The 14,962-nt window shown below is 40.3% G+C and overlaps 1 protein-coding gene across 3 annotated transcripts in view; it reads left to right on the top strand.

Moving 5' to 3' along the window:
* The window catches only part of NFATC1 (nuclear factor of activated T cells 1), a 134,347-nt gene that overhangs the window by 79,627 nt on the left and 39,758 nt on the right, over positions 1–14,962 (top strand). For all 3 annotated transcript variants that reach the window (XM_081205800.1, XM_081205802.1, XM_081205801.1), the window contains exons 7-8: positions 5,636–5,691; positions 6,729–6,861. In XM_081205800.1, coding sequence (XP_081061926.1) covers positions 5,636–5,691; positions 6,729–6,861 — 189 coding nt within the window. The remainder of the gene's footprint in view (positions 1–5,635; positions 5,692–6,728; positions 6,862–14,962) is intronic.

Below are 14,962 nucleotides of genomic sequence, written 5' to 3'. Positions count from 1 at the left end.
GGGAAGTCATGACGGTTTAGCTTCACAACCTCACAGTGAGGTTGGTTGTGCTGAACCTGGATCTCCTCAGGTCCACTCCCCAAGCCCCGCCTCCCAGGCCACCGCGGATTGGCTGAATTTGAACAGAGGGTCTGGTGGTGCCCACAATGCTCCATGGTGGCCAGGGAGGCGAGCCAATGGTCACAAAACAACATGGTGAGGCTCCGTGGGCTTTTGAGGTGCTGTGGTAGGCCGCAACTGCTGCTCACCGCTGAAACGGGTAAGCGGCCATTACTAAATAGGGTGCGTGAGCCCACACACACAATCCATTATTGGCATTTCAAACCCCAGAGTTCTACTGGAATACCACCAGAGTTGAACCGCAAACAAATGGTGGACAATTAATGGGGTGAAACTGGAAGAATCCCCCTCCCAAATACCTGGAGTCTCTTACACTCACACTCCTACACTCCTGGCAGATGTTCAGAGCCACCTCAGCCCACTTTTGCTCTGGCAGGGGTAGGAAACATGGTGCCCTGCAAATTGTATAGGACTCCAGCTCACATCAGCCCCAGTTGGCATAGCTAGTGGTTAGGGATAATGGGAGCTGTAGTCCAATGGGAAGTATGGGGTGTTGGGGAGGGGTAGTATCATTGGTGGTCCTCCTGGGGTAGTTTGTTCACCTTTCTTCCCTACCCTGCACTCAGCTCTCACCTGTGACTCCTAGAAGCAGACAAGAAGAGAGATTACTTATGCCAGATCCATATTGGAACATCCTATAGGTAAAGGTAAATTGTAGGTACCACCTTGCACTTACTTTTTCAGTGAATTATAGAGTTAGAAGGGACCTTGAGGGTCATCTTATTCAACCCCCTGCAATACAGGAATCTCAACTAAAGCATTCATGACAGAGGGCCATCCAACGTCTACTTAAAAACCTCCACCTTCTGAGGGAATCGGTTCCACTGCTGAATAGCTGTTGCCATCAGAAAGTTCTTTCTGATGTTTAATTGGAGTCTCCTTTCTTGTAACTGGAATCCATTGGTTCAAGTCCTACCCTCCAGAGCAGGAGAAAACAAGCTTGCTCCATCTTCCATGTGACAGCACTTTTGATATTTGAAGATAGCTGTCATAGCTCTTCTCAATCTCCTCTTTTCCGGGATAAACACAGCGAATTCCCATTCCTCATAAGCCTTGGGTTCCAGACTCCTGATCATCTTGGTTGCCTTCCTCTGTTGCCCCTACTGAAATTCATTTCATTAGTTTGGACCCAGTTGTCCAATCTGTTAAAGTCATCTTGAATCCCAACGGCCATCTAGTCAACCCCTCAACAGTTCCTCATAAGACTTGGTATACAGACCCTTGATCATTAGGGTATTTACCAATAATCTCAGTTTGAAGTTTGAACATGTGGTTAAAGTATTAGATCAACCGCAGCAGAATTCAAACCCCAAAATTTAATAAGAAAAATATAATTAAGCAAAACGAATTATTTAATTTGACATTTTTACTTTGTTTTATGTAGCAAATATCCACAAAGCTTCTTTAAAAACCCCCACAAAAAACATAAATAGCCATTCCTAATAGTTGAAAGAAAATAAAGTTTTAAGCTCCACTTTGTTGTTGGAAAAACTGCACACAAATATTAAATCAAATCAAGATGCACAACAGCAGCAAGGTAAAACATGTTAAGCACTTGAAGAGGCAACAAATTGCTAAGCATCAAAATCTTGCTTAAATAAATGTGTTTAAGTTCCTACCTATACACTGAAAGGGTAGGAGCTTGACAAATCTCCTAAAGGAGGGGTTTCCACAATTTTTGGCACTACCGTAGGAAGCCCCTGGTCACATACAGATTAATTAATAATTTGGAAGCTATACATACAGATTAATTAATAATTTGGTACTATAAATTCATCACTACTCAGCCACATTGGAGGCAATTATTTTATCTAAATCTTTGAAAAATAAAGGCAGGCTGTGTTGTCTTGAAATTAGGACCTAAAAGTGCTATGTTCATTTAGCAACTACGGTAGTCGATGGTTTGTCTTGATGGAAATGAGTAGGCTTCAGGTGGATGCAATCTCCTCTCCTCTTTCAGTACTGCTGCCTTGGCTTCTAATTTCAGGTAATCACATTACATTGAAACCTTAATCTTTAACCTTAACTATGGTTTGTTGAAACAAGATAGTTTAATAATCCATGCTTGATGTTTCATGTTTCCAACAAACCATAGTTAATGTGATTGTACTAAGAATGGGATAAGGGTTTTGGTAAGACTATGCACACTAATTATGTTCACGTTAACTGAAGCACAACCCATTGCATTCATATTAAATATATTATTTCATCTTAATTGAAGCATAATCCATGGCACTCATTCATTAAGGATTTAGCCTGTTTCCTCTGAAACCTCTTTTCCCACACTCTAATAAATAAGGAGAAGAAAGCTAAGTAAAATTAGCAACAATATCTCAATAGAAATAACTGAAGTGGTGAGATATACAAAATATATTTTTGCTCTTGCTGCTGCTGTGTTAGAACAAGCCCACAATGGCTTTTTTATGTGGAAATCTTCTAGATGGGTGTGGTGGGGAAGCCGTTTCTGTGACTCATGCTGCAGGGAATTCCCTAATGGTTTTGGAATATTTTTACTTTTTGACTTCTGCAGAGTTTCCTTTTTAACTCCGTAGAGAGCAGTTGATACAGAGTGAGTTACAAAGGCCCATTCAGCGCTCAGCCGTTCCATTTCAGAACCCTGCTTATATTTTTAGGAATTCAAAACCAGCCTATATAGTAATGCGGTAGGTGGGCAGAATTGGCCACCACTGTTATCAATCTCCAAATGCCAGAGTTTCTGACTGAAGCTCTTGCCTTCATGCAAGAGAACTAATTTACCTCACTCCTCCTGTGGAAACTTCCCTATCTGTTATGCCACAAGGAAACATGGCAAGGGTTTGGAGGTGGTGTTTTAAAATTGTAAACAGTTCTCATTGTTTGGATATGGCCACCTAGTCTCCTCACGCACAAAAACTAATAATTGTGTTTCTTCATAACGGCGTGCTGTTCTTTAGAACATACACAAGTGCACATTCGAAAGAGTTAATTGTGGTTATTTTTGGTATTGCGCCAACACAAAACCAGCCACAGACATGTTTTAGAAACACAAGTCCTGTTAACCCTTTCACATGTGTGCTAAAAAGAAAGCACACACACTAAAACGTGGGGACTTTGACAAAGAAGTGAATGTGTGAACGCACACCTCATCTGCATTGTTTTCTTTAGTGCCTTTTATTGAAAGCCCATTAACGTGAAGGTGGAAGCCTCAAATTATATCAGTGGCCTTTGCTTCTTCTGGGATTTCCCTCCCACTCCCCTTTCAGCTGTATAAACAGGAAAGCTGGACTGCTGTTTAGTGAGTCTGTTTCCCTTAAAGAAAAAAAGAGAGAGGGGGACTAATGATAGGCTTCACAGTGTCAGCAACAATCCCACAATGGATACAATCTTAGAATTCGTCTGTTTGCAAACAATTCAAGAATTTTACATTCACAGGCAAGCTATGAACCATTTCAGTTGTCTATGTGCTTCTTTTAAAATTCAGTTTTGAAAATGCTGTTTAAGCCTTTGGGCAAAAAGTTAAACTGTAAAAGAAAGAAAGAAATCAAAACAAATTTAATGCCAGGTTTTTAAAGGGTCAGATATTAGATTAATTGCTCCAGTACAGAAAGTAACAACACCTCACTGAAGAAACATTATATGTTCCAAAAAAAGATTTCTGGGGATAGATGAGAGGAACATATATGAGTGGTTTGCTAGGTTTCCGTCTCCCTTTCTTTTACACACACTATCAACAACAACAACAATAACAAAGTCCATTTGGAGAGAATCACTTGAGTGAGTTAAACTTTAAAGGGAATGCCTGAAATGTGTCTGTTTCAGCTTTATGTTATGTCTGTAATTTGAATTATTTGCATTTTGGAAAGGTATAAATTGCTCTGGTGTACTTTTGTTGGACTTCGGCCAGGCAGGGAGTTGCCTTCGGCTGTGAGTCAGCCAGGCTGATGCAGATGTGGCAGCCTTACAATGGAAACTTTTGTGGTGTATCACTCCTCACTCCTCCGGCACATTCTGACTGGAGACGGCATCTAGCATACTTGGGTAGGACACTTGGCAAATGTTGTACTGACATAAGACCTTTTTCTCCAATATAAGCAAGTCTTTTAGCATTTTGAGACCCCTAAAATTTATTCCATCCATTCCCAACTTTTTCCCCCCTTAAAAAAACAAAACAAAATTAGCTGATCCAGATAAACCTACAAAACATGTTTACTGTAAGAAGTTGACGTAGTGCTCTAAGGTTTCTCTCCTGGAGTTGATCCCAGTCCGTGGGTGTAGAGATTTCCCTCTTGGTTCACCAGACGTAACATGAGGAATTGCCTGCTTTTCCCCCCTCTTTAATTCTTTGCTTTTTTAATTATTTGCTTTTTGGTCTCTGCTTCATAACAGTTTCTCCTCCTTATGTTTTTGTTAAATGAAATGTCACTAACTCTTATTGAGTCATCTGTTCCCCTCAACTTTTCTGCAGCAGCTAAAGTCTGGACAGTCTCAAGAGAATTTTGTACTGGAGCAACACTAACTCTTGCTATTTCTCAGATAGTCAAAGGACTCGATACAACCCCTTCCTTTAACGTAACACCTAAAAAACTTTCATGAACAGACACACATTTGTAATCAGCCTAAAAGGAAAAAAAGAAAAAGTAATATACAGCAATGGCACTGTAAAAAATAATTGAAAGATTTGATGAGTTGGCAGGAACTGTAAAACAGAATCCCAATTCAAGTAATTAATCTTTCAGAATAGATTGAATATAGAAAAAGCCTGAAGCTCTGGTAATTCATTTACAAAGCTGAAAGGACTACAAACTCTTAACCAGCTCAGACGGTTCTAGGTATAGCATTTTCATTCTATCCTATTTTCAGCTCTGATAAAACAATGAGTGGGATCTAGTCTGTGCCCTTTGCCCTTAATAGACTTCTCATGTCCAGTTTCTCCTTTTCTTTCCTATGCCCACAACAGTTCTAGGACACAGGTTAACTAGAGGGGGGGGGATCATCATGACTGGTCCAAAGTTACCTAGAAAGCTTTATGGCTGGATAAGAATTTGAAGCCAACTCTCCCAAGTCCAACACTGTAGCCTTGGGATGGGGAAACCAAAGGCACTCCAGATGTTGGTGGATTTCAACTCCCTTTGGATCCAGCCACCATGGTCCATCAGAATCATAGAGTTCGAAGAGACCCCAAGGATCATCTAGTCCCATCCCCTGCAATGCAGGAATCTCAACACGTGGTCCCCCACTCAATTTGAAACCATACCAGATCCTGCTTAGCTTTGCAAACGTGCTAGCACTTTTATTGCTGCAATTGGTCTTTCCTGTACAGCCTGCGAAATGTTTGCTAGGATCACCTTGGAAGGCTGATTGCACTGGAGAATCAAAAACTACAAAAGAAGCAAAGTGCCTGTTTCAACTTCATCCTCTCTGTGTGATATTAAATGAAGGCTGTCTCAAAAAGGGAGACCCCCTTTTCATTTCTGACACCTGTGAAGAAATAACGGTGTAGAATTAGACAACTTCTTTTCATGTTCTTGTTTTTTAGATGGTCATCACGTGTGGGAAATGGAAGCCAAAACTGACAAAGAGTTGTGTAAGCCAGTAAGTATCTCCCCTTTGAGAAACATCATAATGTCTGTCTGTCTGTCTGTCTGTCTGTCTGTCTGTCTGTCTGTCTCTCTCTCTCTCTCTCTGTGTGTGTGTGTATGCATGTTCATCACTCAGCTAGCAAAATATCAAGTACAGTGTGCACACACTGTATGTTTGTGTATGGATGTGGGAGAGACACTGTGAGTGACTGTTATGGATAGATGAGAAATTTGAGTCAATATGCATTTAAAGCCAAATCTAACAAATTTACACTTTCTGAAACAATATGCAAAGCAGAACGCAGCAATCCGTTTGAAATCTGTAGTTATCTTAATTTTGTGATGTGTGGGAGTTGACGTGATCAATGTGTATACAATTATGGATAGCATGGAGAAAATGGATAGAGATTTTTTCCCCCTGATAATCCAGCAAAGCAGAATGTTGGAAGATTCAGGACAGCCGAAACATAGTACTTATACGACAGATAGTTATGGAATTCACTCCCACCATAAGTGGTTAGAGCCACCAACTTGGGTGGCTTTGAAGGAGAATGAGACAAATTCATGGAGGATAAGGCTGCCAAAGGCAACTAGCTAAGATGGATATGTTCTGCTTCCACAATTGGAGACTGTATGCTTCTGAATACCATGTGCTCGAAGCCGCAGGAGGAGACAGTGGTGTTGCATAAGGTTGGCCACTGTGAGAACAGGATGCTAGACTAGAAAGGCCATCTGCCTGATCCAACAGGCACTTCTTATATTCTTAAGTATATACAGCAATAAATAAATACACACGTTTGCATCAGGTGCATTTTGTACTGAAGTGCATGACTGCAAAAACAGACCAAAAACCCTCTCATTGAGTTGCTCAGATTACCCATGGCACAAGACACTGTAAGAAAATTCAAATGTGTAGGAAATACTCTTGCAAAGCTCTGGAGGCCTATCCCTAAAGTTTTGCACGAATGTGAGTAGCTTCGTGGACCTTCTGTATAAGCCATTGTTTCATCTTTTCAAAACAAAACTTTTATTTTAAACATTTTCTTTTAGACTTCATTGGTGATTGAGATTCCACCGTTCCGCAATCAGAGAATTACAAGTCCCGTCCAAGTTAATTTCTATGTCTGCAATGGAAAGAGAAAGAGAAGCCAGTACCAGCTTTTCACCTACCTTCCTGCTAATGGTAACAACATATTTCTAGCTTCAAGTTGCAGAGAATAAGTATTGTATTAATTTTTAAAAAATGATTATAATAACTGTGCAGCACTCTTTTAAATAGCAAACTGATGATATGTCAATATGTGGAATAATCTGGGGTGGGCAGGGGAATGTCTTGTGCAAAAAAAATAATCATCATTTTGTTGCTTCAGTAGACCTCTCTGTAGGACTTAATTTTGGTGCAAAATAATACCAGGAGCACAACAAAAGTTCCTCTAGCTCATTGAGATCAATCCACTACCACTGTGAACTACTTGAGTAACATCAAATGTAGAGTATAGATCAGTGTTTCCCAAACTTGGGTCTCCAGCTGTTTTTGGACTACAACTTCCATTAACCCCAGCTAGGAGGACCCGTATTCAGGGATGATGGGAATTGTAGTCCAAAAACTGCTGGAGACCCAAATTTGGGAAACACTGGAATAGATGCTACTCATAGAACCTGGAGCTAAGAAGGAAATAGATTATATTGACATTGTACCTCCACAGTCATTTCCCCTGCTCAACAGGCCTAAGTGGAAATAGAGAGGTCAGCCTTGGCAAAGAACAAAACACTTATGTTTTTTATTGCACCCCTGAATGTAACAAAATTATGCGAGGAGCTTCATGGACCTTATTTATAAGCCATTGTTTCATCAACTGATTCACTCACCTTTTAAAAACAAAACATTATTTTAAACATTTTCTTTTAGACTTCATTGGTGAAAATAAAGCAGGCTGTTTTAAAGAGGAGACAGACTACCCATCGTGTGTGCATATGTATCATGTTTTTGCAGAGAAATTATTTTGCTTACTGAACAAATACTATGGATTTCATGAGGGGAGAAGACATTTTGTGCTGAAACATCTGTAGCAAAACCTGAAATTCTTCAAACAAACTTACCTGCTGTTTTAATTTCACTTCATTCTACATTAAAGGGAGTCCTGGTTTTTAACATCACATCAAAAGGAACAGCGTCCTGTACCTTTCTGTGGTGTAAGAAGTATACTATTGTAAATATGGTAATCCATATTTCAGAATCAAAAGGCTATAATCCTTAAACCTACATAGACACACACACATACAATTCCTGAGAGAAAGACATTCCCACAGAAGTCATTGGGGCTGCTCCAGAGGAAGTGGCTTGAGGGCTGGAGCCAAAATATACTCAAGGAAAAGAGAATGTGAAAATAGCAACCATAACCATATACAGCAGTGCCCTGCTAACTGTGGGGCGCCTTTGTGATGGTTGAACGGGACCCAAATATTATTTGATATACGTATTTGTCTGTGAAGGCTGCAGATCATTATGGTGAAAATGAAAAGTATATTAACTGTGGTTGATTTAGGCAGCAGATTTCTAGTGATCCGTTTTAATCCTGCTGAGGTAATGTGACTTCCAATATATACAATGGACCATGAATCTGCAAGATAAGAGTTCATGTCCCACTTCAGCCTTCAGATCATGGATGATTTTATGCAAGTTCCTATCTCTCAACCTCGTTTTTCCAACTGCAAAATAGGAAAAGCAACTTATCTAGCAATCATTGTTCTGAGTGGGATAAACAAAGCCCGTGAGAGCCATTTTACAACAAAGGGCTGTTTCCCACCTGCCCAAACTCTGTCTTGTCAAGGGTACCCAAGGCCTGATCCTGACACAATGGGGAGGAGAGAGAGAGGAGGATAGTTTTTCTTCACCATCTGCCCATATCATGCAGGCCATTCCTTTGTGCTCCATAGCACAAAGATCTATGATGTTAGCAGAGTGTAGATTAAGGGTACAACAGGCCTCATTCTCTGAGTCTTCTTGCTTGCTTCACCATGGCAGCAGGGTCTTTGACGAAGGGCTGTGTGGTCTAAACATGGCAGAAGCCTGTATCTTCCCATGATTCTTTAAGCATTAGGACTGTATAGTGGGAAGATGTGGGCATTCCTACTACCTCGCCACGCTCTGCTGTTGACCCAATGGAGCCCAGTCCTTCTGGGCTGAACTGAGTGAAGGCAAGTGAGCCCTAGCACCATGTACTGGAAAAGCAAAGCAAACGACGCTACCCCCCATGATGCTTGGCGTTTGCCACCCATCATATTGACAGGAGCTTTACTACTAATAGCAGTGAGTAATTTTAGATCATACTCTCTTAAAATCCACCAATGTGAAACTGAATTGGTTCCTAATTTTTTATAGTACTTTCAGTAACCAACATCTGTTTTAAAACTTAAATTTAAGGCCAAGTGAAACCATTCACTCTGCTTTAAAACCCATGCCAATGGTATGAGTGTCAGTTAAAAGACTGCCAAATATATTTTTCCAGATAACAATGCTTCTTTCTTTTTCAGTTGCTTGTAATCCCTTCTGGCAGTGTCCATTTTTATTAAATACTGAGGGCCTGGCTCAATCCATTTGATATTCTAATCTCAGTGTCACAGCACTCTCTAATTTCCTATCAATGCCCTCTCAGCGGTGGTTTTATGGCTTAAAACTTTTGTGACAGGAAGCAAGGACAATGAACTAAAAACTCAGAAAGTTTAGGAAAATACTTTATTGAATAAATAAAGTTAGCATTATTAGACCTGAAAAATCACCAAAAATGTCTGAGGAGCTGGACAAAGTGGTCAACTCTATCTTTCAACTGAGCAGGAAGCTGCCAAGTTGTGAGGGGCCTACTTAAAGTTGGATCTTGCAACCATTTTTTCCTCATATGCAAACAGTATCAACCATGGCAGACTCATGAAGAGAATCATAAAATGCTATTCAAAATAAACAGCCATGGCTGGGCCAATTCTCAGGTTGTGGCATCCTAACTTTTCTAAATGTGATCCCAGCTGTCCACAATGCTGAGAATAAGTATCAGGCCACTCTGTTTATATGGCGGCAAAAAGCCATTTTAAATGGAAGAGAGCTGTTTCGTATCATTTACTAAGGGCTCAGTACTCCCTATTGCTGCACTATACGTTAGCTATAGGGACGGGATCGGGGATGAACTAGCAGATAGTGACTCGTCAAAGGCAACCATGTGAGTTCATGGCTGAGTTGAGATTTCAGCCAGAAACCTTCACCCTCTTAACCACGATGCAATTCAGAATTGCTGACGTATGCATGCAACCACACAGCTGTCCATATCATGACATGGTCTGGGTCTGCACTGGCCCAATTCCTACGGGGTGCAATTCAAATAGTGGTTATTGACCACTTCTGCTAGCGTTGGGCTCTGTTGCCTGTTCAGTGTCTATAATTATTCACTGACTATTTATAGTGATAGTTTTCTAGCGGTATTTAAGAGCCACGCTGCTTTTTTCTTTTTTCTTTTTTGCATCCTCCACCCACTGTTAGCTCACTTTCTAAACTGAAATATTAAGCTATTTTTACTAGGTGAAAGTAGTAAAACCAAGATGCAATATATTACAGCTTCCTTTATTGTGACACAGATCTGTGTTTTTATTGCTGCTCTCCTGAGATGTTTCTGCTTTAAACTTTCATGCTCAGTTGAGCAAACTCTTTAACCTTGCTGGGTTAGCAGAGCTGTCGGATGGCAAAGGGGGGAAAGGGCCTGAGTCTTACAAATGTCATAAATATTTCTTGATATCAAAGATGACTAAAATATAGGTAAAGGTAAAGGGACCCCTGACCATTAGGTCCAGTGGTGACCGACTCTGGGGTTGCGCCGCTCATCTCGCTTTATTGGCTAAGGGAGCCGGCGTACAGCTTCTGGGTCATGTGGCCAGCATGACTAAGCCCCTTCTGGTGAACCAGAGCAGTGCATGGAAATGCTGTTTACCTTCCCGCCGGAGTGGTACCTATTTATCTACTTGCACTTTGACGTGCTTTCGAACTGCTGGGTTGGCAGGAACTGGGACCGAGCAATAGGAGCTCACCCCATCGCGGAGATTCGAACCGCCGACCTTCTGATCGGCAAGTCCTAGGCTCTGTGGTTTAACCCACAGTGCCACCCGCATCCCTATGACTAAAATATACCCATATGTTATTTCATCAATATCAACAACAATAACAACAACAATTGTATTATTTGTACCCCGCCCATCTGACTGGGTTGCTCCAGCCACTCTGGGAGCTTCCAACATATTCAAAAACATAATAAAACATTACACATTAAAAAGCTTCTCTATACAGGGCTGCTTTCAGATGTCTTCTAAATGCAATTTCTGGAATGTAGTTAAACAATTCACAGTTAATGGACAATAGAAATATTTTAGCTTTGTAGCGAGACACTTAACTCTATGCAAATCCTGGCATATATTCTAGATTCCACTGTACAAGTGGAGATGTAGAGAAATCATATACACAGTTTGAACAATGCATGTTGCATAAATTTAAAAAGGGAGAAAGATGTTATGAAAATAATAATGTATATGCAATTGGAAAGTTCAGAAACCTGTTAGAGATTCCAGATCCTGTTCATGGATCCTCTTGTAAGCATTTCTATCGCTCTGCCTTTTAAATGTAAAACCTTAACCTAATGTGCATCCTGAATCATATAAGCCATAGAACAAACCCTTGCTACAAACAGCAATGTTAGCTCTCCACTCTTATCATGGGACTAAACAACATGAACCACACAATTATGGGCTTTTTCACCTGCACAGCCTCTAATATGATATATGCCATCATCTGCCAACAATGCAATCTGCCAACCATTTACGTAGACGAGACAGATCAGTTTCTATGCCAAAGGATAAATGGACAGAAATCTGATATTAAAAATGAGAGAACTCAGAGAACTCTTCAGCTGTGGGGGAGAATTTCAATTTCCACAGCATATTATGTAGTGGAACAAAGTGTCCAACCTGAGAAGAGAGTTCCGGAATTTGGGAACCATGACTGAGAAAGCTCTATCCATAGCCCCCTCCCCTTCTACCTTACACTGGAAAACAAGGGTCACATAGCAGGACCTCAAGTGACGACTGCAGCGTGGACAGGTTCATATGAGAGAAGGCTATCTTTCAAATACCCTGCACCTCAACCATGCAGGCACCAACATTTCATATTGTGTCTAGAAACCAGATGGAAGTCCATGCGAGACTTTGAACGCAGATGTAATATGATCAAAGAGGCAGCTCTGGGTTAATAATCTGTCTGACATGTTCTGGACTAGCTACAGCTTCCAAAAGTGTTTCAGAGGCAGCCCCATATAAAGCATATTATAACTTGGTAGCTATAAGCAGCAATATTTTCTTTCCCCAGTTTGCAGCTGGCATACAAGCTCAAATGGATTAAAAGCACTCCTGGCTGTAGATGCCACCTGGACACCCAGGAGCAGAGCTGGACCAGGAAGCCAAAATCAGCAAACACAGTCCTTAGGGGAAAATATCAAACTCCAACTGCATTGGCAGTATCACAAAATCATAACTTATTTGTTATGTGATACCATGTAGTTGTCACAGTCACACCATGATTCCCGGATAGGCTGAAATCAGACACTTTCAAATCTGGGAAACAATTGCTATGAATGCATGAAAAGGTTGACCCCTGCCCTCCATTGCAACTTTCACATTAAGAATCAAACATTTAAAATTTCTGACATAGCACTAGTCACTATACAGTTGTTGTTGATTAAATCAGATCATGCCATTAGTTTTTTCTAAAAGCAACAGAAGCTTGTTGACAAGTTAGTCTACAAACTGCAGTGATGAGAACAGGGTAGCTCTTAAGTCGGGATATATTGCTGGCAATCCTGTCAGTTTTATCATATATTTTCAATTATGTAGTTAATCCGCAGTGGTGAAAATGTTAGTGGATTATTGGCTTGTAACACTGATTAAAGAGTTAAAAACAATAGTAAAGTAGTTGGGGTTGTGTCCAGCTGAATCCTACAGTAGGTCCACTGAAATAACTGGACTTCCTTTAGTCATGACTCATTTAAGTTCATTGATTTCAGTGCATCTACTCTTAAGTATAACTTCATTGGATACCTTCCTACATTTGTACCTGGGATTTTGCTGCAGATGGAAAGTACATGTGTTATCCAGTGGTTTTAGCACCGATCTTGACAACCTGCTGAAGAACCCTGAATGTTCCACAGTGTGGCTTCATGAGTAAAACTGCATAGTTGAATCTGGAGGGTAGTCTGACATTTCATTTTGACTCAAGATTTTAACTACATGAACCAAATCTCCCTAATGGATTTATGCCACTGTCTCTAACAATGGAGGATTTATGGGATTTGCTTGACAGCATTCCAGAGATTGCACTTATCATATCACTTCACAGATACCCTGTGGATGCATTGGAATCCTCTTTAATCACAGTATTTATTGGTTTAGCATCTGTAGCCTCTTCTGGCATTCACATTCATTTTGTATTTTTTACTGTTTTTCAGCATATGCACACATCCACACATGCATTCGTGGTAATCTTTTGCTTCTTTTGGATCAGGCAGTAAATTGCATGCTGGATCACAGGACAGCATGCAGTTCGTCCTAAGCATATAATCAGAACTAGTTAGTCTCAACAGCTGTATGGCATGCATGGATTCAGCAGACAAAGAATTTTCTGGCATAGAGATGCAGTAATGGGAATAGCTTCACCTGCTGAAGTCCAATTTATCGTGCAGCTGTTAAAGGCATAGGAGCCCCCTCCCAGCAAAAAAGCTTGCTAACTGGAATATCCTTGTTTTCTGGATCTTAATCAGATTCATCCCTTCCACTTCCACTCTTTTCTTTATAACACTCACTCAATGTAAACTAATGTTGGGTTCCCTAAAGTATAATGGGCAGTTGCTTCTCGGCTCCACCCCATCCCAGTGTTCTCAAACCAATACAACTAGCATTTGGTAAACCATGAAGAAGTGGTCAAAGCAACACATTTTGTTGTTGTTGCTCTGGGGGAGGGGGCTGTAATGTGTTTCTTGTGTCCAAGAATCTTCTTTAGAAGTAAAGACAAATTTGGACTCAGTTTACCTCTTTCAGAATTGCATGCTTAATGTATTACGATAGAAAATGCATGTTCTAGCATCATTAGTTCCACATAAGCAAATTGGAGGCCCCAGGGTTTTCCTCTCGAAGAATTGAATGCCCATGGTTTGACAGTGTCCTGTCTCTTTTGGTGTTTGTTGAACAGCCAAACATTTTAACGGCAATTGTAAAGCACTGAATAACTGAATTATTTGGAAACAGAAGAGAATTGTAACATCACTGAGTAATTTGAATTACTTGGAAATATAATTATACTTAATGTTGAGTTTTTAGTAGAATAACCCAACAGGCTAACACTTTGTGTAGATGTGAGCCATAGAAGTACATACGTCAGAGCCAATAAAGTCTCGTTATGCATTTGCATGGCTCTTTATAGGAAGACCAGAAAATCTGCTGTGACATCTTACGTCTCAACTAACTGGTTTACTGCAGCATGCACAACTGATTATGTTGCCTAAAACAGCTCTGATTACAATAATCTAACTAGGCTTTAATACAACACAGAACCTTTGGTTGTTGTTTAACAGCAGTCACCCAATTACCGTATTTTTTGCTCTATAAGATGCACTTTTTCCCTCCTAAAAAGTAAGGGGAAATGTGTGTGCATCTTATGGAGTGAATGCAGGCTGCACAGCTATTGCTGAAGCCAGAACAGCAAGAGGGATTGCTGCGCAGCAATCCCTCTTGCTGTTCTGGCTTCTGGAATTCAGAATATTTTTTTTCTTGTTTTCCTCCTCCAAAAACTAGGTGCATCTTATGGTCGGGTGCATCTTATAAAATGAAAAATACGGTAATTAGAAGAATGGCAGCTGAATGCCTTGTATTTTGTAGTATGTGCCATATTTCTTACATATTATATAATAGCTACAAACCAAAATAGATAAATGTTAGAAACTCTGGATTCTAATATCACAGCAAATGGACCTTTGCAAATTCATTTAAAAAATACACACAACCAACCATACTTGTCCTCCCTCAGCAAGGTTTTTGTGAAGGTTTGATGTGTTAATATCTTACTCATTCAGAGCCTTCATTTCAGTTTATAAAACTTAAATGACCCTTACCACATTTGTGTCCACACAGGAGCTCATTGTGTTTATCCAACTTCTGTGATGTCACCATTTGGAGACGTCACTGATTTATAGCTAGCATTGCTG

Source organism: Podarcis bocagei, assembly GCF_964188305.1.
Source record: "Podarcis bocagei genome assembly, chromosome: 8".
Lineage (NCBI taxonomy): Eukaryota > Metazoa > Chordata > Lepidosauria > Squamata > Lacertidae > Podarcis > Podarcis bocagei.
This window is presented reverse-complemented; position numbering and strand designations above follow the sequence as displayed.